Below are 22867 nucleotides of genomic sequence, written 5' to 3'. Positions count from 1 at the left end.
GCTGGTCCCTCCTACCGCGAATCACCGAGTCTCCAGATGCCCTCACTTCACCGGCCAGGTTGTCAACAGCTGGCAGCCGGCAGTCATGTCCTCCAGGGAGCAGGAAGGATCAAAAGTGCTCAGATGACTTCACCACAGTGAAAGTACAGCAGTGAAGTCCTGAAGCTGCTTTCTTTCGCAGAAGAACAAGAGAGTTGAACTAACACGCCGTCGCTGGAGCGCTCCAACAAATGGGGTCAGAGATAGATGACTGCAGACTGTCAAATACGATTAGATACAGCAACTTTACAGCTTTAACTTTTAGCTGGATGAGCAAACAGTAAAGCCCTGGGAAAAGTTTAGGGAGAAGACGACCACTGAAACCACTTTAATCGAATGCCTCCGATACAAGCTTTTGAGGAATTCTTTGTCTACAGAGAAGTGAAGGAACTTCTTCAGCTGAAGGGACTTGAATCGGTGAAATTTATTATCGCCGATGGCTGTGAAGGCCAAGTCACTGGGTACATTTAAAGCAGAGGTTAACAGGTTCCTGATTAGCAACACATACAACATGCTGGAGGAACTCAGCAGGTCGGGCAGCATCTGTGGAAACGAGCAGTCAACGTTTCGGGCCGAGACCCTTCGTCAGGACTGAAGGGGGAGGGGGCAAGGACCCTATAAAGAAGGTGGAGGGAGGGTGGAAGGAGCCAGGTGAAAAAGCAATCAGAGGAAAGATCAGGGGTGGGGGGAGGGGAAGTAGGGAGGGGATAGGCAGGAAAGGAGAAGAAGGAATGTAAGGGGAAAGCACTGTCTGTACATAGTGGAAGAAGGCAGAATCATGAGCGAGGTGATAGGCAGTTGGAGGAGGAGGAGGAGGCAGAGTGAAGCTGGGATGGGGTAAGGGAGAGGGAGGGAATTACCAGAAGTTGTTGCGGCCTCCTCTACATCGGCGAGACCCGTCGCAGATTGGGGGACCGCTTTGTCGAGCACCTACACTCCGTCCGCCACAACAGACAGGACCTCCCAGTTGCCACCCACTTCAACTCTGCTTCACATTCCCATTCGGATATGTCCATACATGGCCTCCTCTACTGCCATGATGAGGCCAAACTAAGGTTGGAGGAGCAACACCTCATATACCGTCTGGGTAGCCTCCAGTCCCTTGGTATGTATATTATTAATAGTGTACTTGGTGTTTAAGGTTCTTGATTAGTCAGGGCATCAAAGGTTGTGGGGAGAAGACAGGTGAATGGGGTCCGGAGGAATAATAAATCAGCCACGATGGAATGATAGAGCAGACTCAATGGGCCAAATGCTCTAACTCTGCTTGGGTCTTGCACAGGTTTTGATCCAGTGCCCTCTGTCCATTAGGATTCTCCTATAGTCTCCAGAAATGCCGTCAGGGTGAGGTGATCCGAGTGGCTGTGAAAACGAGTGTGTTAAATACTAACATAAATCCCCACTGCAAGTTGGTTGTGGCAGTTGTGACCAAAACAGTGATATGTAAAAACCTATCAGTCAGTCAGCACAAAATGTTCCGACAAGATGAACTTGAGGATTCTCAATGCATCGCAATACGTCCCTGTAGCAAGATCATCATAAACTCAAGGATTCACAATGCATTGCAATATGTTCCTGCAGCAAGATCATCATAAACTCAAGGATTCACAATGCATTGCAATATGTTCCTGCAGCCAGATCATCATAAACTCAAGGATTCACAATGCATTGCAATATGTTCCTGCAGCCAGATCATCATAAACTCAAGGATTCACAATGCATTGCAATATGTTCCTGCAGCAAGATCATCATAAACTCAAGGATTCACAATGCATTGCAATATGTTCCTGCAGCCAGATCATCATAAACTCAAGGATTCACAATGCATTGCAATATGTTCCTGCTGCAACAATCCTTAGAATGGTAATAATCCTTGGAGCCTTCGGGATTACAAAATGGCACTGGATAAGTTAGGTGAACCTTTCTAAAGAATCCAGAGTGTCAGGGGACAGTCAACCAGTGTCTGTTCAGAAGAGTGAGCATACACAGTCAGTGAGTGCCGCATGACCACTTGAGGGGTACAAGAGGCTAGAGGTAACAAGGGGAATGAAAAGGCACATAGCAGGTTCAGGAACGTCAGAAATGAGACAAGGTTTAGAATTCCCAGACATCCACATCAATCACCAAATCACCAGGAATTAAGGATTAATCTTCAATAAAATCAGGTATGGCAACTTACTTACCTACTGTTATAACAGTCTTGAAGGGACATGGTTATTGATAATAATATACTCTTAATCAATCATTCTACCTTGCCTTGGTCCCTGAGCGTATCTGTCCACCTACACTGCACTTTCTCCGTCAATGTAACACTAGATTCTACATTGGTTTTTTGTGTTTCTACTACCTCAATGCAGTTACGTCTGGAATGATCTCTCTGTGAACAAAAGATTTTCACTCTGTCTCACTAAAAGTGTCAATAGAAACCAATTACCGATTCTTTTAACTGCACTTTTGGCCCTTTTGCTTTACTTACTACACGGTAACAAAACACAAGGAAAGAAAATCTCACTCAGCCAAACTAATGGAGGAGAAAAAATTATGTGATGAATCCTCTAGGAATAAATGGAAACCAAGTTAAAAACTCTCCAACTGTTAGGGCGTGGAATTAAAATCCCACAGGCTTAATTATGGGCTACCAGGGTTAGTCAGACACGAGAAAGTCTGCAGATGCTGGAAATCCCAAAGCAAAGCACACAAATTGCTGGAGGAACTCAGCAGGCCAGGCAGCAGCTATGGAAAAGACTAAGCAGTTCACTCTGGGCAGAAGGGTCTCGGCCCGAAATGTCAATTACTTACTCTTTTCCATAGACGCTGCCTGGCTTGCTGAGTTACTCCAGCATTTTGTATACATTACCAGGGTCAGTCTCTTCCTTTCAAAACTACAGGCTAATCTGGTAATAGAAACACTTACTGCAGTTTTCCTCATCACTGCCGTCCGGACAATCCTCGAATCCGTTACACCGGAAACGCCCAATGATACAATGCACACCGCTGGCGCAGGGGTAAAAGGTCAGAGCACATTTAGATTTGACTCTTGCTGTGGAGATAAAAAGAGGAGAGAGAAAACCAAAGCAAAAATTAAGACGACACACAGATGTATTTATCATGGGTGCAAAAATCTGTGGGTTGAGAAACCTTAAGCCATGAACTTCCGTTAAAAAAATGGTCTGCCCTGACCACTCACCCACCATGAGAAAAACTGCAAACACGAGGAAATCTGCAGATGCTGGAAATTCAAGCAACACACACAAACTGCTGGTGGAACACAGCAGGCCAGACAGCATCTATAGGGAGAAGCACTGTTGACGTTTCAGGTCAAGACCCTTCGTCAGGACTAACCAAAAGGAAAGATAGTCCTGACGAAGGGTCTCGGCCCGAAACGTCGACAGTGCTTCTCCCTATAGATGCCGCCTGGCCTGCTGCGTTCCACCAGCATTTTGTGTGTGTTGCTATGAGGAAAAACTGCAATCCGTTTTAAATCAAAAACTGCCATCGTATTAGAAATGATGCCCCAGCACGTCAGCCAATAAATTTATCCGTCTCCCTGCCTGCACTGCCTTTCCCATCAGACGTCCCTGGGTAAGGGAAATATCTGCCACCTGAGATTTAACACTCTACTTCCCAACAGCCCCTCTTTTTCTCACCGTCCATCTCTGCAAAATTATTGAGAAGATCAGCCAAAATGCAATTTGGTGTCAAAAATAGAACGGCAGGTAATTCCAGATGGAAAGTACACAGTGTGCTTGAACCCTACCAGCAATGCAAAAGGTTGCAGAGTAGGACGTGTGAATGGGGCATTAAGAGCTTCAGGACAGTAATACAAAGGTCAGTGGGGTTCTCCCTGATGTGCAGGTACCTATTTAACTGTGAACAACAACTAAAGGAGCTTATCTGGTGTCTTTAGTGAGATCTTGCTGTGTGCAGAGCAGCAGCTGATCTTCGTATCTAATTAGGGATGGAGAATGAATATTGTCTTTGCCAACAAAGTCTATAACCTGTGAATAAAAAAATGGCTACTGAAGACTGGGATGTCTTTAAGTCTTCAAGGTGCATTCTGCACATGCAGTGTTCACTATTATACAGGGTTCCCAATCTTTCTCATGCCATGGGCTCCTATCATTAACCAAGGGGACCATGGACCCCAGGTTGGGAACACCTGTTAAATAGATGGAGCTGATGCCACAGCCCCAGCAGGCCAGGCTCACTCCTGATTTCTAGTGCAGTCTGTGCGAAGTCTGTGTGTTTTCCCTGTGATTGTGAGGGCTTCCTCCAGGCACTCCACTTTTCTCCCACATCCACAAGCGCACGGGTTGGTGGGTTAAACAGCCTTTCTAAATGATCCTTAGTGTGTGGGTGAGGGGTAGAACCTGAGGGGGTGGGGGAAGTTTATGGGAATATGGAGAGATTGATTTCAGGATTAGCATAGTATTAATGTAAATGAGTTGGCAAGGACTTGATGGGTTGAAGGGCCTGCTTCTGTGTGGTCCAACTCCACGTGTCTATTTCACCAGCAAACTGGAGGCAGGAATAATCCAGCATCTACCGCTACTGGTCAGAACGTGCAAAGCCTGTGCCATGGAGTGATGTGAGATGATGTGTGACCAGGAACTCTGAGACTCCATTCCACTGCCTAGGTTCAGAGGCTCAAAGGGATTGGGGATGGGATAAATTTAAAGCCATCCTACAGTTTTTTATATTGTGTTTCTTGCCTGATCTTTCTCATTTTCTTTTGTGTGGGGAGGGAGATTTGAAGGTTGAAGTGCCTGCTCCGTTTTTGGTTTTTTTGTGTGGGGAGGGGGGATTTGAAGGTTGAAGTGCCTGCTCCATTTTTGTTTTTTTTGTGTGGGGAGGGAGATTTGAAGGTTGAAGTGCCTGCTCCGTTTTTGTTTTTTTTGTGTGGGAGGGGGGATTTGAAGGTTGAAGTGCCTGCTCCGTTTTTGGTTTTTTTGTGTGGGGAGGGAGATTTGAAGGTTGAAGTGCCTGCTCCGTTTTTGGTTTTTTTGTGTGGGAGGGGGGATTTGAAGGTTGAAGTGCCTGCTCCGTTTTTGGTTTTTTTGTGTGGGGAGGGAGATTTGAAGGTTGAAGTGCCTGCTCCGTTTTTGGTTTTTTTGTGTGGGGAGGGAGATTTGAAGGTTGAAGTGCCTGCTCCGTTTTTGGTTTTTTTGTGTGGGGAGGGAGATTTGAAGGTTGAAGTGCCTGCTCCGTTTTTGGTTTTTTTGTGTGGGAGGGGGGATTTGAAGGTTGAAGTGCCTGCTCCGTTTTTGGTTTTTTTGTGTGGGGAGGGAGATTTGAAGGTTGAAGTACCTGCTCCGTTTTTGGTTTTTTTGTGTGGGAGGGGGGATTTGAAGGTTGAAGTTTTTGGTTTTTTTGTGTGGGAGGGGGGATTTGAGGGCTGATGCGCCTATTCTGTTTTTGTTATTTTTGTGCAGGGAGGAGGGATTTGGGGATTGATGACAGTACTGCCTTTATTTTCTTTTTCGATTTCATGGCTATCTGGAGAAGAATAGTTTCACAGTTGTATACCTTGATAAAAAAAAAATGAACCTTTGGTTCTCAGTTACTCTCACACACCTCACTGTCGTTAAACAATTGTTTTAACATAAGACACTGAATGTTCAACACCCCAACACATAGAAGGCTCCAAATCATTAACAGCTATCTGACTGAAAAAGTTGGTCCAATAAACATGCTACTCCTTCTGACGTGTACCTAACACGGTTCGTCTGTAGCTTCAGAACCAGGGACATCTCCTAATGGGAACAACTTCCTTCTACATACCCCCAGGCAGACCATATGCATTTCCAGTGATGTGTGACCCATCATCTCTCTGCAAGCAAAAAAACCTATCTCATATCATTAAACTTGACTTGTTTTTAATAAATCTGGCCTGGTTCTTCTTCACTACTTCAATTTCCTTACTGAACTAATAAAGAAGAACCAGTCCAGATTTATTAAACTGCTAATTAATATTTCCCTTTTTAATATTTTTATAAAGCTTCTTCACGTGAGGTTAAAATGGAGCATCAATCTACACAAGGAACTCAAATGAATTGAGCTCCCCCAGCATATTCTGTGATGCTCCAGATTATAGCATCTGCAGTCGTGCACATCTCCACTGACGTTAAAATGACTAGCGTGCAGCTTCTGGGCATGTCCTTGCACCCTGTTCTAAACAACAGTGTTGCATTGCCCTATGAAGTCTATCATGGGATAATTCACAAGAGCATTAAGAATCAGAATCAGAATTAGGTTTAAAGTAGTCATTTTGTTTACTTGAGAAGCATGGTGGAGGAGGGTGAGGAGTTGATTTTGTTAAATACATTTATAAGTTGTTCTTAATGTTGAAACCAAATACTTCATAGCTCTTTCCCCCAGCTTTAAGTCGATCCACATCGGTTAACACCACCTCAGGTACTTTCAGCGTTGCTGCAAGCTATTGCTTAACTAGCTGGAGAGTTCTGATGCACAAATGCCAAACTGCTTGACCCTGTCCCTGCTTTTTGGGAGATTGCCTATCCCACCCAACTTTGGCAGTTGAGAGGGGAGGTGCAGGGTGAGAGGGTGAGCCTGGTAAGGTGGCAGAGGGGAGGTGCAGGGTGAGAGGGTGAGCCTGGTATGGTGGCAGAGGGGAGGTGCAGGGTGAGAGGGTGAGCCTGGTATGGTGGCAGAGGGGAGGTGCAGGGTGAGAGGGTGAGCCTGGTATGGTGGCAGAGGGGAGGTGCAGGGTGAGAGGGTGAGCCTGGTATGGTGGTAAAGGGGAGGTGCAGGGTGAGAGGGTGAGCCTGGTATGGTGGTAAAGGGGAGGTGCAGGGTGAGAGGGTGAGCCTGGTATGGTGGTAAAGGGGAGGTGCAGGGTGAGAGGGTGAGCCTGGTATGGTGGTAAAGGGGAGGTGCAGGGTGAGAGGGTGAGCCTGGTATGGTGGTAAAGGGGAGGTGCAGGGTGAGAGGGTGAGCCTGGTATGGTGGCAGAGGGGAGGTGCAGGGTGAGAGGGTGAGCCTGGTATGGTGGTAAAGGGGAGGTGCAGGGTGAGAGGGTGAGCCTGGTATGGTGGCAGAGGGGAGGTGCAGGGTGAGAGGGTGAGCCTGGTATGGTGGTAAAGGGGAGGTGCAGGGTGAGAGGGTGAGCCTGGTATGGTGGCAGAGGGGAGGTACAGGGTGAGAGGGTGAGCCTGGTATGGTGGTAAAGGGGAGGTGCAGGGTGAGAGGGTGAGCCTGGTATGGTGGCAGAGGGGAGGTGCAGGGTGAGAGGGTGAGCCTGGTATGGTGGTAAAGGGGAGGTGCAGGGTGAGAGGGTGAGCCTGGTATGGTGGTAAAGGGGAGGTGCAGGGTGAGAGGGTGAGCCTGGTATGGTGGTAGAGGGAAGGTGCAGGGTGAGAGGGTGAGCCTGGTATGGTGGTAGAGGGGAGGTGCAGGGTGAGAGGGTGAGCCTGGTATGGTGGCAGAGGGGAGGTGCAGGGTGAGAGGGTGAGCCTGGTATGGTGGTAAAGGGGAGGTGCAGGGTGAGAAGGTGAGCCTGGTATGGTGGCAGAGGGGAGGTGCAGGGTGAGAGGGTGAGCCTGGTATGGTGGTAAAGGGGAGGTGCAGGGTGAGAGGGTGAGCCTGGTATGGTGGCAGAGGGGAGGTGCAGGGTGAGAGGGTGAGCCTGGTATGGTGGTAAAGGGGAGGTGCAGGGTGAGAGGGTGAGCCTGGTATGGTGGTAGAGGGGAGGTGAAGGGTGAGAGGGTGAGCCTGGTATGGTGGTAGAGGGGAGGTGCAGGGTGAGAGGGTGAGCCTGGTATGGTGGTAAAGGGGAGGTGCAGGGTGAGAGGGTGAGCCTGGTATGGTGGTAAAGGGGAGGTGCAGGGTGAGAGGGTGAGCCTGGTATGGTGGTAAAGGGGAGGTGCAGGGTGAGAGGGTGAGCCTGGTATGGTGGTAAAGGGGAGGTGCAGGGTGAGAGGGTGAGCCTGGTATGGTGGCAGAGGGGAGGTGCAGGGTGAGAGGGTGAGCCTGGTATGGTGGCAGAGGGGAGGTGCAGGGTGAGAGGGTGAGCCTGGTATGGTGGCAGAGGGGAGGTGCAGGGTGAGAGGGTGAGCCTGGTATGGTGGCAGAGGGGAGGTGCAGGGTGAGAGGGTGAGCCTGGTATGGTGGTAAAGGGAAGGTGCAGGGTGAGAGGGTGAGCCTGGTATGGTGGCAGAGGGGAGGTGCAGGGTGAGAGGGTGAGCCTGGTATGGTGGCAGAGGGGAGGTGCAGGGTGAGAGGGTGAGCCTGGTATGGTGGTAGAGGGGAGGTGCAGGGTGAGAGGGTGAGCCTGGTATGGTGGCAGAGGGGAGGTGCAGGGTGAGAGGGTGAGCCTGGTATGGTGGCAGAGGGGAGGTGCAGGGTGAGAGGGTGAGCCTGGTATGGTGGCAGAGGGGAGGTGCAGGGTGAGAGGGTGAGCCTGGTATGGTGGCAGAGGGGAGGTGCAGGGTGAGAGGGTGAGCCTGGTATGGTGGTAAAGGGGAGGTGCAGGGTGAGAGGGTGAGCCTGGTATGGTGGTAAAGGGGAGGTGCAGGGTGAGAGGGTGAGCCTGGTATGGTGTCAGAGGGGAGGTGCAGGGTGAGAGGGTGAGCCTGGTATGGTGTCAGAGGGGAGGTGCAGGGTGAGAGGGTGAGCCTGGTATGGTGGCAGAGGGGAGGTGCAGGGTGAGAGGGTGAGCCTGGTATGGTGGCAGAGGCAAATACACTGGAGGTTTTTAGGAGACGTTTAGATAGGCACATGAAGATGAAGAAGATGGAGGAGGGATGGGAGATTGTGCAGATAGGAAGGATTAGTTTCTGGAGGTTTTTTGATTTACTTTTTAGTTGGTTTAGTACAACATTGTGGGCCAAAGGGCCTGTTCATGTGCAGTACTGTTCTATGTTTTATGCTCTAAAACTAAACAATTTATTTCTTACTATGACACTGGGGACCTTTTGGCCCAATGACTCAATGCTGGGTCCCACAAGAACCATTCTTAATCCCCTGTAGTCCTGCAAATTGTTCGTTCTGAACTGCCCATCAAGTTCCCCTTTATTTTTTGTGACTCACCCCAAGGGTAATTTAAAATAGCTGATTAACCCAACAACATGGCTTTGGACACCAGAGTACTCAGGGATGAACCCACACGGTCAGAGGCAGAGCGTGCAAACTCAATACAGGCAGCAGGAGAGAGACAGGTTTGAATTCCGGTCACTGGAGATGGGGGGGTGTGGCTGATCAGTAAAATCAGAAGGGTTTTCTGGATCATTGTACTGAGAGTGTACTAAATATTATCTTTATATTGTTTCTTCTGATGCCAAACAAGAAAGGGGAAAAAGAGGATTGAATTTATCTGATATTTTATATAACACCACCACAGGTAGATAGGGTGGGACACTGAGTGTGGAGTCAGAAGTTATGTTGCAGCTATATAAAGATTTAGACGGGCTACATTTGGAACATTGTCAGCAGTTGTGGTTGCCCCATTTGCAGGAAAGACACGGAGCTTTGGAGAGGCAGCAGAGGTTCACCAGTTTGCTGACTGGCTTAGAGAGTTTTAACTATGAGGAGAAGTTTGGGCAAACTTGGATTGTTTTCTCTGAAGCATCAGTTAAGGGGAGACTTGACAGAGGATATAAGACTTTGAGATATGAATAAACTCTTCTCGGGCTTCTCGCTGGGTACAGGTATCGATTATAACCAACGTTTCAATGACAGGGATCCCCAATGAAGATGGCAGAGGTTGTCATCGATCCGTCAGTACCAGCTGGAAGCCAGAGAAGAGTTTATTCGTCATGCATGCCAGGAAAACGCGAGATCCTTTTTTCACAGGCATAGATAATTTATTTTTCTCCAGGGTTGAAATGTCAAAAACTCAAGGACATGGCATTAAGGTGAGGAGGGAAAAGCTTACAGGAGATGTGTGGAGTAAGGTTTTTTTTAATAACACTAAGAGTGGTGGGTACCAGGGTGCTGGTGAAAGCAGGCACAGTGGTGGTATTTCAGAGGCTTGAAGACAGACACGTGAAGATGTGGCAGAGGGATATGGCTCACGTGCAGGTAGTAGGCATAAGTTTATTTCGACATCATGATCAACACAGACGTTGGGGCTAAAGGGTCTGTTCCTATTCTATGTTCCATTATCTTCACGTCCTCGGATAGTCACAAGAATGGTTTACTGACTGTGTTTTTCTTTACTTTCGATTTTACCACTGTAATGCAGGACCACAGTAGCAGCTGAAAGGTTAAGTCTGTCACACGTGGATATTTAAAGTCAGTGAAGGCTGGTAAACACAAGTGCATAGAGCATTTAGTCCTTTCAGGCAATCCGTCACATTCTTCCCCCACAGTAAAATATTGGGACGCTCTGTGATTTGGTGACAATCTGCTTCCACCTTTCAGCTGACGTGTGACTGACAATCAAGTTCAGTGCAGATGACTAGGAGCCTGAGAGAGAGAGCGAGGACATTAAACCACCTGCAGAAAACTTTGGAACAGGAACCGTCTATGAGAAACATAAAGCCATCACTCACGACACTCCTTTTCATCGCTCTTGTCAAAGCAGTCTGGCTGGCCGTCACACTCCCAGGCCCCGGGTATACAGCTGCCATCACTGCACATGAAGTTCCCCGGAATGTTGCACTCATTGGTGAAGTTGCTCCCAGGAATTAGCTGGCCTTCTGTTGAAAAGACAGTTCACAATTGAGAAACTCAATCAGCAACAGGCTCATTCAGTAACATTTTTATGGATGAAATTCATTGGCATGGCCATAATGGACATCCCCTTGTATATGTTTACAGGTGCATGTGTGATTTCATGCCATGTAAGGAGTATCTATGTACATTTACATGTCAACTACATTTGCCAGTTTTAGAACATAGAACAGTATCATAACAGGACTGGCTCTTCTATCTAAGATGTTGCACTGATCTATTTAAACCTAATCCATGATCAATCTAACCCTTCCCTCCTACACAGCCCATACCCTTCATTGTACTTTCATCCATGTGTCTATCCAGTAATCCCTTAAATGTCCCTACCATATCAGCCTCTACCACCGAGAGTGTGCTTCAAACACCTACCGTTCTGTGTAAAAAAACTTACTGTACCTCTGACATCTCCCCTAAACTTTCCTTCACTCACCTCAAAGGGATGTCCTCTCATATTAGCCATTGCTGCCCTGTCTGTCCACTTTATCTATACCTCTCATAATCTTATGTACGTCTACCAATCCTCCATCGTTTCAAAGAGGAAACCCCTAGCTCATAAAGCACGTTCTCCAATCCAGGCAGCAACCTGGTAAATCCCCTCCGCAGCCTCTCCAATGCTTTCACACTCTGCTTAAAATGAAGCAACAATACTCCGTGTGGCCTTACCAGATTTTATAGCGCTGTGACATTACCTTGTGACTCTAAAAAACTCTGGTTAGTTTGAATATTCCTGTTGATGTGCAGACCAGCACATAGTAGCTTAGACAACACACACACAATGCTGGTGGAACGCAGCAGACCAGGCAGCATCTATAAGGAGAAGCACTGTCGACATTTCGGGCCGAGACCCTTCGTCAGGACTCGGCCCAAAACGTCGACAGTGCTTCTCCCTATAGATGCTGCCTGGCCTGCTGTGTTCCACCAGCATTGTGTGTGTGTTGTTTGAATTTCCAGCATCTGCAGATTTCCTCGTGTTTGCGCGATAGTAGTTTAGATATTGCCATGTAGATGTGTCTGAAGCCAGAGGTTACACGATAGGTTTAGAGGAAGGAGTGAGTGTGTAGTAGGGACCTGAGGGAGAACAGAGGCTGGTTTGAACCCAGAAGGTATTGTCTGAGAAGATAGTGGAGACAGATACTCTCACAACATTTATTCTGAATAGGCGCTTGAATCACTCGGGTACAAAAGGCTAAGGCCCAAGTGCTGGTACATGGGAAAAGTACAGATGACGACATTGACGTGGTTGGTTGAAGGGCCTCTTTATGTCTGGTATCCCTCTATTATTCTTTATACTGTATGCCTCTTATTTCCAATCTATCTGAACGTGTGTGTGAGTATTACCATGCATGTGTGTTTGTGTGTGTACCTGTGTACATGTGCAAGAAGTGTGCGTGTCTACATATTTCTGCATTTGGCTATTACCATATGCATGTGAATCTGTGTGCACGAGCATCAATGCATATATGAAACTGCGTACATGTGTGCATGTGACTATAACCGCGTACGAGGGACCTGTGTGCACGCGACTATTACTGCACACAGGAGAACCTGTGGGCACGTGACTGTTGCTCCAGGTCTTTAATCAAAGCCAGTACCATAACAGTAAAATAGCGCTACAGTGCAGTCTATACTTGTTTAGCTCTTTATATAAATTATCGGCAATAACAGCAAATAAATTTGCAGACTCAGTGTGTGTCAGGCAAGGTTACAGCAGGGCTGTGGGCTCCATCAAGACTTCAGGCTCATTATCAAATCAAACTGACTTTCTTGGCCCCAGGTCTTGAGAACCTTTCAAATGAGGCACTGAACCTGCACACTGAAAGAATGCCTACCAACATTTAGAAAAACTGCTTTAAACAGAATTTACTGCTACTATAGAAGTATTGCAAGAATTTCAAACCAAACAGTGATGTTACTGACAGAGTGCCTCAGGTAACCAAGAAATCCTGCAAGCTGATTGATCTTTTGAGATGTTATTCCCTAATGTTTACATTTTTATTGGTGCTGAAGCTCACACTTCATCTGGCTGTTGAACTCGCGTGTTGAGGAAGATGCTTGGAGATGAACGAGCGACGCTGATCAGGCAAACTACAGCATCTATGGTCTCGGGGTGTCAGCAATAGCAAATTTGCTTTCTACCAGAAGACAGATAGAAGTAAAGGACTTTTTTTTAAACCAAGAGTTTTTCACCCACCATTTAACGCTCACTGATCTGCATTAATTCACGGTCTGGCAATGCCTCCAGATTAAAATTCTAAGCCTTATTTTGTTCACTTAGACTTTCACTTCTGCCTGATTACCGTAGTTGTCACTAGCCATACAATCTCTGAGAGAAAAACAATTCTCTGGTTACTTCCTTCCTTCCATGACCCCAATTTCCTGAGCTCCCCAACTACCTCGACCATGATCTCTCACATTCTCTCTTTACACCATTCTAATTTTGCGCCTCTGTGACATTCCTTAAAATCTATTTTATTCACCAACCAAGTTTTGTTGACCCGAACTAACAACACCTTGGGTACCTCAGTGTTAGACTGTGCAGGCTGATGCCCCTGTGAAAAGTCTTATAATGTTCCACAAAGCTTAGGGCACAACAAGGCCACAACCACCATTGTTTTTTGTAAATTGGGTGCTGACTGAACTGCTGCGTACAGACAGTCCCCGGGTTACGTACGAGTTCCGTTCCCGGGTCTGTCTTTCAGTCGGATTTGTACGTAAGTCGGAACAAGTACATCCGGTATTATTTAGCGTCAGTTAGACAAACGTTTGTCTTAGTATATAGTATATATTTTACCTTTCTATGAATATAAAACACTTACGAAATGTATGCATTCCAATAATTAAAACACTGCATTGCTTAGTAATAATTGTAGCTTTCATCGGGGCAGGGCCTTTCACGTGCTCCATTATTCTCACTTTACCTGTTATCCTTTAAAATTGTTCCGATCGTTGGCCAACTGTTGCCCAACGATTTTCCAATGACCGATGGCGTTCCATCTCTTTCCAAACGCTTTATTATTTCCAGTTTATTTTCAATCGCGATCAGTTCCCGTCAATGGAACAGAAACACTGCGGGCAGTAGGTCCCGAGCTCTGCTGGCTCCCTAAGTCCGCTGGGTCCTAAAGACCACCACGCTGAATTCCCCAGGTCCGCAGTGAAACAGGTTAAATGGGACAAGTGGGGGCTGTGCTGGGTTTGGGTATTTGATCCTCTACAATATTCCGCGTGGGAATTTAAACTGGAGGGGGCAGTGTTATATTTACGAGGTCGAGTTGCGAGCTCGACATCAACCCAGCACGGGAGCTGTCTGTCACTAGATCAAACTCAGGAACCTCCGTTCTCCAGCCTGGCGCTGACCTCACTGCACCACCAGATGACCGGAACGGGGTGGGGGGGGGGGGGAAGCGGGGTCAGAGTGAATCTTACTAAGAAAAATTAAGCCAAATACAAAGTTAAACACTCAACACAGTGTCAATGGCAACGACTTAAAATAGTGGATGGCATCGCGATCTGACAAAATGGCAGACGGCATTTCCTTCCTTGGTTCATAAGTACGAGTTGTCTGTAAGTCGGACATTCGTAACTCGGGGACTAACTATTTTTCCAGCATCTTTACGTTTCATTTCACACCTCAAACATTTGCAGCATTTCATAATTAAAATACAAAGTTCTTGGAACTGTCCTGAATTTGGAACAGCGGTACTCAAGGCTTATCCATGAAATTGGGGGGGGGGGGGGCGGATTTCATCATCCCTATCCCTCACACTGCCAATGCAGAAAGTACTGTAACAGGCTGAATACAAAATACTTTAGCAAGTAGGGACAGTATCAAGAAGATGACTCGGGAGTATTCAGAAGCTCTTTTTCGACAAAACCTCCAGTTGATCACTGCTCTTTTAAGACATGACCAGGACATGGTTTGCAAAATTCCTGTTGTGGATAATAATCACAAAGATTTTGTGTGCACATAATATTTATGCTGCCCCGTCACCTATTTTGGGTTGATAATTAACAACACTCAGTGGTTGAATGAGTCACAGCAAGTAAGGTGTGTAACTGATGGAAATTTTACCGAGGGGATGTCTGCTTCCCGGCTTGAAACCGTACAGCAGAGAGGTAAGCCACTCAGCCCATCAAACCTGCATTACTAGCTTTATACTAACTCCATTTTATTCTCCTCACATTTGTATTGACTCCCTCAGATTCCACCACTCACCTCCACCCTTAAGGGCAATTTCAGTAGCCAATTAACAGATTTTGGGATATGGAAGGAAACCAGAACACCCCAAGGAAACCATAGAGAGAATGTGAAAATATCACTTTGACACACTAGATACTGGGATTGAACCACAAAGTCAAAGTTGAGTTACTATTGTCACATGTACAAGTACAAGTTTACATAGGCAGAGAAGATCTGGTCTGGTGCACAGTGTGGAGGCTGAGGGTGCCGAGAGTTTCGAGTTTCTAGGACTGAACATCACCAACAGACTGTACGGGTGCAACCATATAGACACTATGGTTAAGAAAGCTAACCAACATCTCTGCTTCCTCAAGATTCTAAAGAGTTTTGGCTTGTCCCCATCAACCCTTACCACTTTCTATTGATGCATAACGGCTTGGTATGACAACCGGTCTGTAATTGACCAAAAGAAATTGCAGAGAGTTGTGACTACTAACTGTCAGATCACAGGAACTAGCCTCTCCTCTGTGGACTCTCTCTATATTTTTCACTACCTCAGGAAGCAGCCAGTATAATAAAAACCCATAAGACCATAAGGCACAGGAGCAGAATTAGGACATTTGGCCCATTGAGTCTGCTCCGCCATTCAATTATGGTTGATCCTCTGAGCTTGCAGGGACATTTAGGCCAGTTAGAAGAGTGGGCTGAAAGATGGCAGAAGGAGTTTAATGCTGATAAGTGTGAGGTGCTACATTTTGGTAGGAATAGTCAAAATAGGACATACATGGTAAGTGGTAGGGCATTGAGGAATGCAGTAGGACAGAGTGATCTAGGAATAATGGTGCATAGTTCCCTGAAGGTGGAATCTCATGTGGATAGGTTGGTGAAGAAAGCTTTTGGTATGCTGGCCTTTATAAATCAGAGCATTGAGTATAGGAGTTGGGATGTAATGTTAAAATTGTACAAGGCATTGGTAAGGCCAAATTTGGAGTATTGTGTACAGTTCTGGTCACCGAATTATAGAAAAGATGTCAACAAAATAGAGAGAGTACAGAGGAGATTTACTAGAATGTTACCTGGGTTTCAGCACCTAAATTACAGAAAAAGGTTGAACAAGTTAGGTCTTTATTCTTTGGAGCGTAGAAGGTTGAGGGGGGACTTGATAGAGGTATTTAAAATTATGAGGGAGATAGATAGAGTTGACGTAGATAGGCTTTTTCCATTGAGAGTAGGGGAGATTCGAACAAGAGGACATGAGTTGAGAGTTAAGGGGCAAAAGTTTAGGGGTAACACAAGGGGGAACTTCTTTACTCAGAGAGTGGTAGCTGTGTGGAACGAGCTTCCAGTAGAAATGGTAAAGGCAGGTTCGATTTTATCATTTTAAAAAAATTGGATAGGTATATGGACAGGAAAGGAATGGAGAGTAATGGGCTGAGTGCAGGTAGTTGGGACTAGGTGAGAGTAAGCGTTTGGCACAGACTAGAAGGGCTGAGATGGCCTGTTTCCATGCTGTATTTGTTATATGGTTATATCCTCCTCCCCCCCACCTCCAGCCTCACTCCCCGGCCTTCTTCTGGTAACCTTTGATGTCATGTCCAGTCAAGAATCCATCAAGCTCTGCCTTAAATACACCCAACAACCTAGCTTCCACAGCTGCCTGTGGTAACAATTTCCACAAAATCACCACGCTCCAGCTGAAGAAATTCCTCCGCATCTCTGGTTTAAATGAACACCCCTCTGTCCTGAGGCTGTGTCCTCTTGTCCTAAACTCCCCCACTATAGGAAACATCCTTTCCCCATCTACTCTGTCTGGCCTTTCAACATTCGAAAGGTTTCAATGAGATCCCCCCCCCCCATCCTTCTGAATTTCAGTGAGTACAGCCCCAGAGTCATCAAACGTTCCTCATGCAATAACCCTTTCATTTCTGGAATCATCCTTGTGAACCTGCTCTGGACCCTCTCCAAAGTCAGCACATCCTTTCTCAGATGAGAAACCCAAAACTGTTCAAATATTCAAGTGAGACCCCACTGATGCCTTACATAGCCTCAGCATTACATCACTGCTCTTGTATTCTAGACCTCTTGAAATGAATGTTAACTTTGCATTTGCCTTCCTCACCACTGACTCTACGTGCAAGTTAACCTTTAGGCTGTTCAGTACAAGGATTCCCAAGTCCCTTTGCATCTCAGATTTTTGGATTTTCTCCCCACTTAGAAAATATTCTGCATATTTATTTCTACTATCAAAGTGCATGACCATGCATTTTCCAACATTGTATTTCATTTGCCATTCTCTTGCCCATTATCCTAATCTTTTAAGTCTTTCTGCAGCCTACCTGTTTCCTCAACACTACCTGTCTCGCCATCAATCTGCAAACAGCAACAAAGCCATCTATTTCATCTTCTAAATCATTTATATTCAGCATAAAAAGCGGGCCCAACACTGACCCCTGTGGAACACCACTAGTCACTGGCAATTAATCAGTAAAGGATCCTTTTATTCCCATTTGCTACCTCCTACCAATCAGCCATTGCTCTAACATGTTAGTAACATCCCTGAAATACCATGGACTCTTACCTTGCTAAGCAGCCTTATGTGTGGCACCTTGTCAAAGGCCTTCTGAAAGTCCAAATATACAACATCCACTGCATCCCCTTTATCTAACCTACTTGTAATCTCCCCAAAGAATTCCAATAGGTTTGTCAGGCAATATTTTCCCTTAAGGAAATCCTGTCCTGCATCACCAAGTACTCCATCACTTTATCCTTAACAATTGACTCCAACATCTTCCCAACCACTGAGGTCAGGCTAACTAGCTATAATTTCCTTTCTGCTGCCTTCCTCCTTGCTTAAAGCGCAGAGTGGCATCATGGCAGAGTCCACTGATTTTTGAAAGATCATTTCTAATGCCTCTACATTCTCTACCACTACCTCCTTCAGAAGCTTGGGATGCAGTTCATCTGGTCCAACTGACTTCCGTACCCTTAGGTCTTTCAGCTTTTTGAGGACCTTCTCCCTTGTAATAATAACTGCATTCACTTCTCTTCCCTCACATCCTTAAACATCTGGCACACTGCTAGTGTTTTCCACAGTGAAGAATGATGCAAAATACTCATTTAGTTCATCTGCCATCTCCTTGTCCCCAGCCTTGCTGAAGGACTTTGACCTAAAACGTCGACTATGCTTTTCTCCATTGATACTGCCTGGCCTTCTGAATTCCTCCACCATTTTGTGTGTGTTCCTTGCCCCGTTACTACTTCTCCAGCCACATTTTCTAGTGGTCTTATATCCACTTTCATCTTTTTTTTTTACATACTAGAATAAGGTTTTACTATCCACTTTGATGTTATTTGCTAGCTTGCTTTCATATTTCATCTTTTCCCTCCTAGTGATTCTTGTAATTGTTCTCGGTAAGTTTTTCAAAGCTTCCCAATCCTCTATCTTCCCGCTAATTTTTGCTTTGTCGTACACCCTCTGTTTTGTTTTTAACATTAGCTTTGACTTCCCTTGTCAGCCACGGTTATACTATTTTGCTATTTGATGCCACCCATCCTGAACACTCTCTCTTCTCCTATCTTCCACCGGGCAGAAGATACAAAAGCCCAAAAGCTCATTTCACTCTGCTGTTATAAGACTATTGAATGGATCCCCAGTAGAATGATAGTTTTGACCACATAATCTACATCGTTGCGATATTGCACTTTGTTTACCTGCATTACACTTTCTCTGCAACTGTTAGACTTTATTCTATATTGCTATTGTTTCACCTGTTCTACCTCAATGTATTAAAATAAATCTCTATGAACCTGATGCAAGACAATCTTTTCACTGTACCTCAGTATACGTGACAATAATAAACCCCAATTCCGGCCAATTATTCTTGTGTTAGAGGTTATTCTGGAATTAGGGTAAATAGTGAATATTAACTTCAGCAACTAACCTCTGCAATCAATCTTTAGACCAAAACATGGATTGTAAATTAAATTTAGAATGCAGCCATGGACAATAGCTTCCTGGAGCCATGGATGCCATTTAATGGAAAACCAGACAATGCTGATTAACATTCATTTTGGGCTGTCTGGAGTGTGGGTGTGAAGAAGGAGGTGTGAAATATATAAAGTAATTCCAAGGAAGCATTATAGATACATTGTAAATATAGAATTGTCTTTTGATCTTTAGCATATCAAAATGTCATGTAATATTGGGGTGAACAGGCCTCTTCCTCCAAAACGTTCTTAATATGTTGCCTGCTGCTCATTCTTGTTGAATAAAACACTTCTATATACAATAGCTTCAGTGTCTCTCTGTTCAGGTTACGTTTGGGGGCTTGACTGGGACCCATCACATGGCTAATGATCTCAGCAGTCTAAGTGGATGAGTATTTTTAAATTAGTGCTCACACTTGGATTTATTCAAGTCAGTGACTATGGGATCTCGAGGTATCACAAACAAGGCAGAGGGCTGAACTTGTAGATAGACAAATAGTGCGGTGTGTGCAGGCATGTCTGTTTACCTAAGAGACTAAACACGTGTGTGTTAATCTGGTGAGACAGGCCACCAGTTACGAAAGTTGGTTACTGACGGTTTGGGACTCCAGTGGTGTGTGTGAATACTTATTCCGGGAACTGTATTTTGTCGGATGTGTTTGTGAGTGCGTGGGTTTTAGGAATACGTTTGTAACCTTGATGTAGCAGTTTTCAATGCAGAGATGCACCAGGCATTAGTTCAGATGCATATCAGTGGAAGATTGCAGAGTACATACTTAATTTTTCTCCATCATTTATAGTTTGCATAATGTGGGAATTAGCATGGAGATATTTGAGGGAGAGGTCATTTCCATCAGGATGGTACCAACTGAGGTCAGGCAATGTCAGGTCGAGAACCTGATGGCTCACGCCAGCCCTTGACTTTGATTACAGACATCCATAAGCCTTCCACCCCTGGGGAGAAGCAGATCATTTTGTCAGAGTTGCCCTCACTTCAGGTCACCTGTGGGAATGCAGAATTCTGGCACAAGCTCAAGGAAATGATTGAAATTCACCAGCTGCACCCTGAAGATACACATGTGTTGGCAAAAGTGCCCAAGGAATGTGTGGGGCAGTATGGCCCAGGGGGTGCAGGATGGTACATGGGAATGCCAGCAATAAAGAGATATCACTTCAAGGGGGAATTGAGGCAGCGACTGAGGGGAGATGAGAGTAACTGGGGAACAATAATGTCAATAGTTCAGAGAGCTGATGAGTCAGCCATGGATTATGGAGAACATAAATATCGAGTGTATGAGGAGTATTCAGTGTAGGACAGGCATGGGCAAACTACGGTTTTTTAATCCGGCTCGCAGAACTTGATGAAATTATATTAATAAACCTTGTTAACGTTTTTTCCCCGCAATTCTGGCGTTTTCCCGATAGATGACGCACTCATTGACCTTTGTTGAGGTGCAGCGTATTACTCCACATTTGCGCTTTACTTTGTGACCTTGTGGCGACCCATTTCCTGGCACATCCGAACCGGCTCACAATTAGCCAGCGTTCTGGCTAAGGGAGATAGCCTGCGGGGATTTGCGAGCACAGAGCTCCGCATACCGGCGCGCTCTCCCTGCTTTGTCATTGTGCGGGTCGTTGTTGAGTTTTGGCACAGGGGACAATTGAATAAGAAGGAGCAGGACAAGTAGACCTGCATCTCCTACCGTTTTTGAAATAAAGACAGTCAGGAGGAGAGTGATGATGATAATATCTTGAAGGATAACAGAATTTTCAGTGCTTTAAAATAATAACTGTTACTATTAAAAAAAGCTGTATTTTATTCATTTAATTTTCAGTGTTTTAAAAGACATTTCAATAAATAGCTAAATACCATGGGACTTCAAAGACAGATATTTTGTTGTAATGCATTTGTTCATTTTCAATTGAAATTAAAGCACATGTTTTCTACATATCCCATGATATTTTATTTTCTCTTATGAGGTGTATTACCAAAACACTCCGTCCATTTGCTCCTGGTCCGGCCCCCCTGTCAAATTTTAGAACCCTTTGTGGCCCTCAAGTCAAAAAGTTTGCCCACCCCTGGTGTAGGATAATCCAGGGAGGGATGACCTGGTCTTCCTGAAAATGCTTAAGGAAGGCCTGAGTTCAACCCAACTGAAAATTTTAAGGTTTGGTGATAGCGTTGACCTACTCCATGACAGTATCACGAGCTGGTGAGGTAGACCAGAGGAGGGGGAAGAGAAGTCGTAAAGCAGCTGTGGTGAATGTTGCTGCTGTAATGTCACAGAGAACTTGCCTTGTGTACTGGAGGCTGGGGCACGTAGCAAGGGACTGCTGGAATAGACTTGGGAGGGTAAAGGAGAGGATTTGTTACAGCTGTGGCTTCTCAGGCCATGGTTGGAGGCAGTGCTTTGAAAAATGAGGGAATGGTAAAGATCACTTTCTAAAGCAGTGCCCTCTCTTTCTGATTTGGCTGCTGACCAGATTTGGAGCTGGTGAGGTCAAACGGCTGATGGCAGTCTCTATTGCCAGTGGTAGTCTTCCACGGATGTACACAACAGTTTTGTAAGCAAAGAGAAATAGTAGTGGACACAGTGTTGTCAGTATCGATAACTGATCTACCCTTGCCCACAACTGGAAAGGCGATTTACATGACCAGTGCAGGAGGTGAAACAATGAGGGAGGAGAGAAATTTGCCCCAGGTACTTGAGATTGAGGGAGTGCAGCTTCCTGTAGGTTTCTGGGTGTGCCCGAACAATGAAGGTACTATCCTGGGGATAGACACACTGAGTAAAAGAGATGCTATCATAGACTCAGGAAAAGGTGAAATAACATGTGCAACCTGCAAATCAGCTAACATAGCCACAAGCAGATAGATACTTTATTGATCCCAAAGGAAATTACAGCATCACAGTAACATTACAAGTGCACAAATGTACAAATATTAGAAGAGAAGAAAGAATAAAAAATAAGTTCACCTCCCCAGCTATAGGCTGACCCATTACAGAGTCTACTAGCCGAGGGTAAGAATGATCTCATATAGCGCTCTTTGCAGTAGCGCAGTTACCTTAGTCTATTACTGAAAATGCTCCTCTGTTCAGCCAAGGGGGCTTGCAGAGGGTGAGAAACATGGTCCAGAATTGCCTGGATTTTCCACCGGGTTCCTTGTTCTTGCACAGTGTGGAAGAGACAGGGCGATGTGTGGGAATCACTTTAGGAGGTCGTGAGGGTGGGGTCCCAGCACAGTCAGAAACTGTTGGAAGGATCACTGTAACCAGGGTAACACACTAAGGGATCGAGCAAAGCAGCAGAGACATCTTGTGGACCAGTGAGAGCCAGAGGGAGAGAAGATACTTCTCCCACAACTAGGTGACCAATTCATGGTAAGAGAAGTGGCTGAAAGAAGGGTTTCACTTGCAGGCGGATAGACCCATGGGTGATGCTCCAGATGAATAAGCCTAGGTTGGTCTACAGTCCTGGTGAGGCAGCCAGTGAGACTCTAGACTCAGGTTAAACTGTACGACCCACCTTCTTGTCATCCTCACAGATGGAGTGGGAGATCAAGTGTACCTGGTGACAGCGACATTGCAGAGAACCCAAGTGATGAACACCAGCCGGTTGCATCAGACCTGACCACGGTGATGGCACTCTGTAATGAAGGCTGGTTGCTGAAGGCAGATATATATCCCAGTAGAGAAAAACATTTGGGAAAGATAGATGGGAAGGGATCTGAGTTAGAGCAAAGACATCAACTTCGATGGTGGGGCAGACTGAGAAAGAAAAGAAAATCCATGCAGTGTCTGAAGGCAGTCAGTCCCCCAGCCTGAATGGGGAGTGAGTACAAATGAGCTGGGTCCTTTCAGTGGTTGGGTCATTGATTGAATGGACGGTCCAGAAGGGAGTGCCACCAGGCACCAGGTCTGAATGGACAGTCCAGAAGGGAGTGCCACCAGAGTGAGGGCTGAATGGACA

At 45.8% G+C, this 22867-nt stretch overlaps 1 protein-coding gene across 7 annotated transcripts in view; it reads right to left on the bottom strand.

Annotated features, from left to right (window-relative positions):
- ldlrad3 (low density lipoprotein receptor class A domain containing 3) overlaps window positions 1–22867 on the bottom strand; it is a 148635-nt gene that overhangs the window by 59599 nt on the left and 66169 nt on the right. For all 7 annotated transcript variants that reach the window (XM_059975435.1, XM_059975436.1, XM_059975442.1 and 4 more), the window contains 2 exons: window positions 10551–10697; window positions 2954–3079 (listed from right to left, as the gene is read on the bottom strand). In XM_059975435.1, coding sequence (XP_059831418.1) covers window positions 2954–3079; window positions 10551–10697 — 273 coding nt within the window. The remainder of the gene's footprint in view (window positions 1–2953; window positions 3080–10550; window positions 10698–22867) is intronic.

Source organism: Hypanus sabinus, chromosome 7 (genome assembly GCF_030144855.1).
Source record: "Hypanus sabinus isolate sHypSab1 chromosome 7, sHypSab1.hap1, whole genome shotgun sequence".
Taxonomy (NCBI): Eukaryota; Metazoa; Chordata; class Chondrichthyes; order Myliobatiformes; family Dasyatidae; genus Hypanus; species Hypanus sabinus.
Note: the sequence above shows the minus strand (reverse complement) of the source record. Positions and strands in the feature narration are given on the sequence as shown.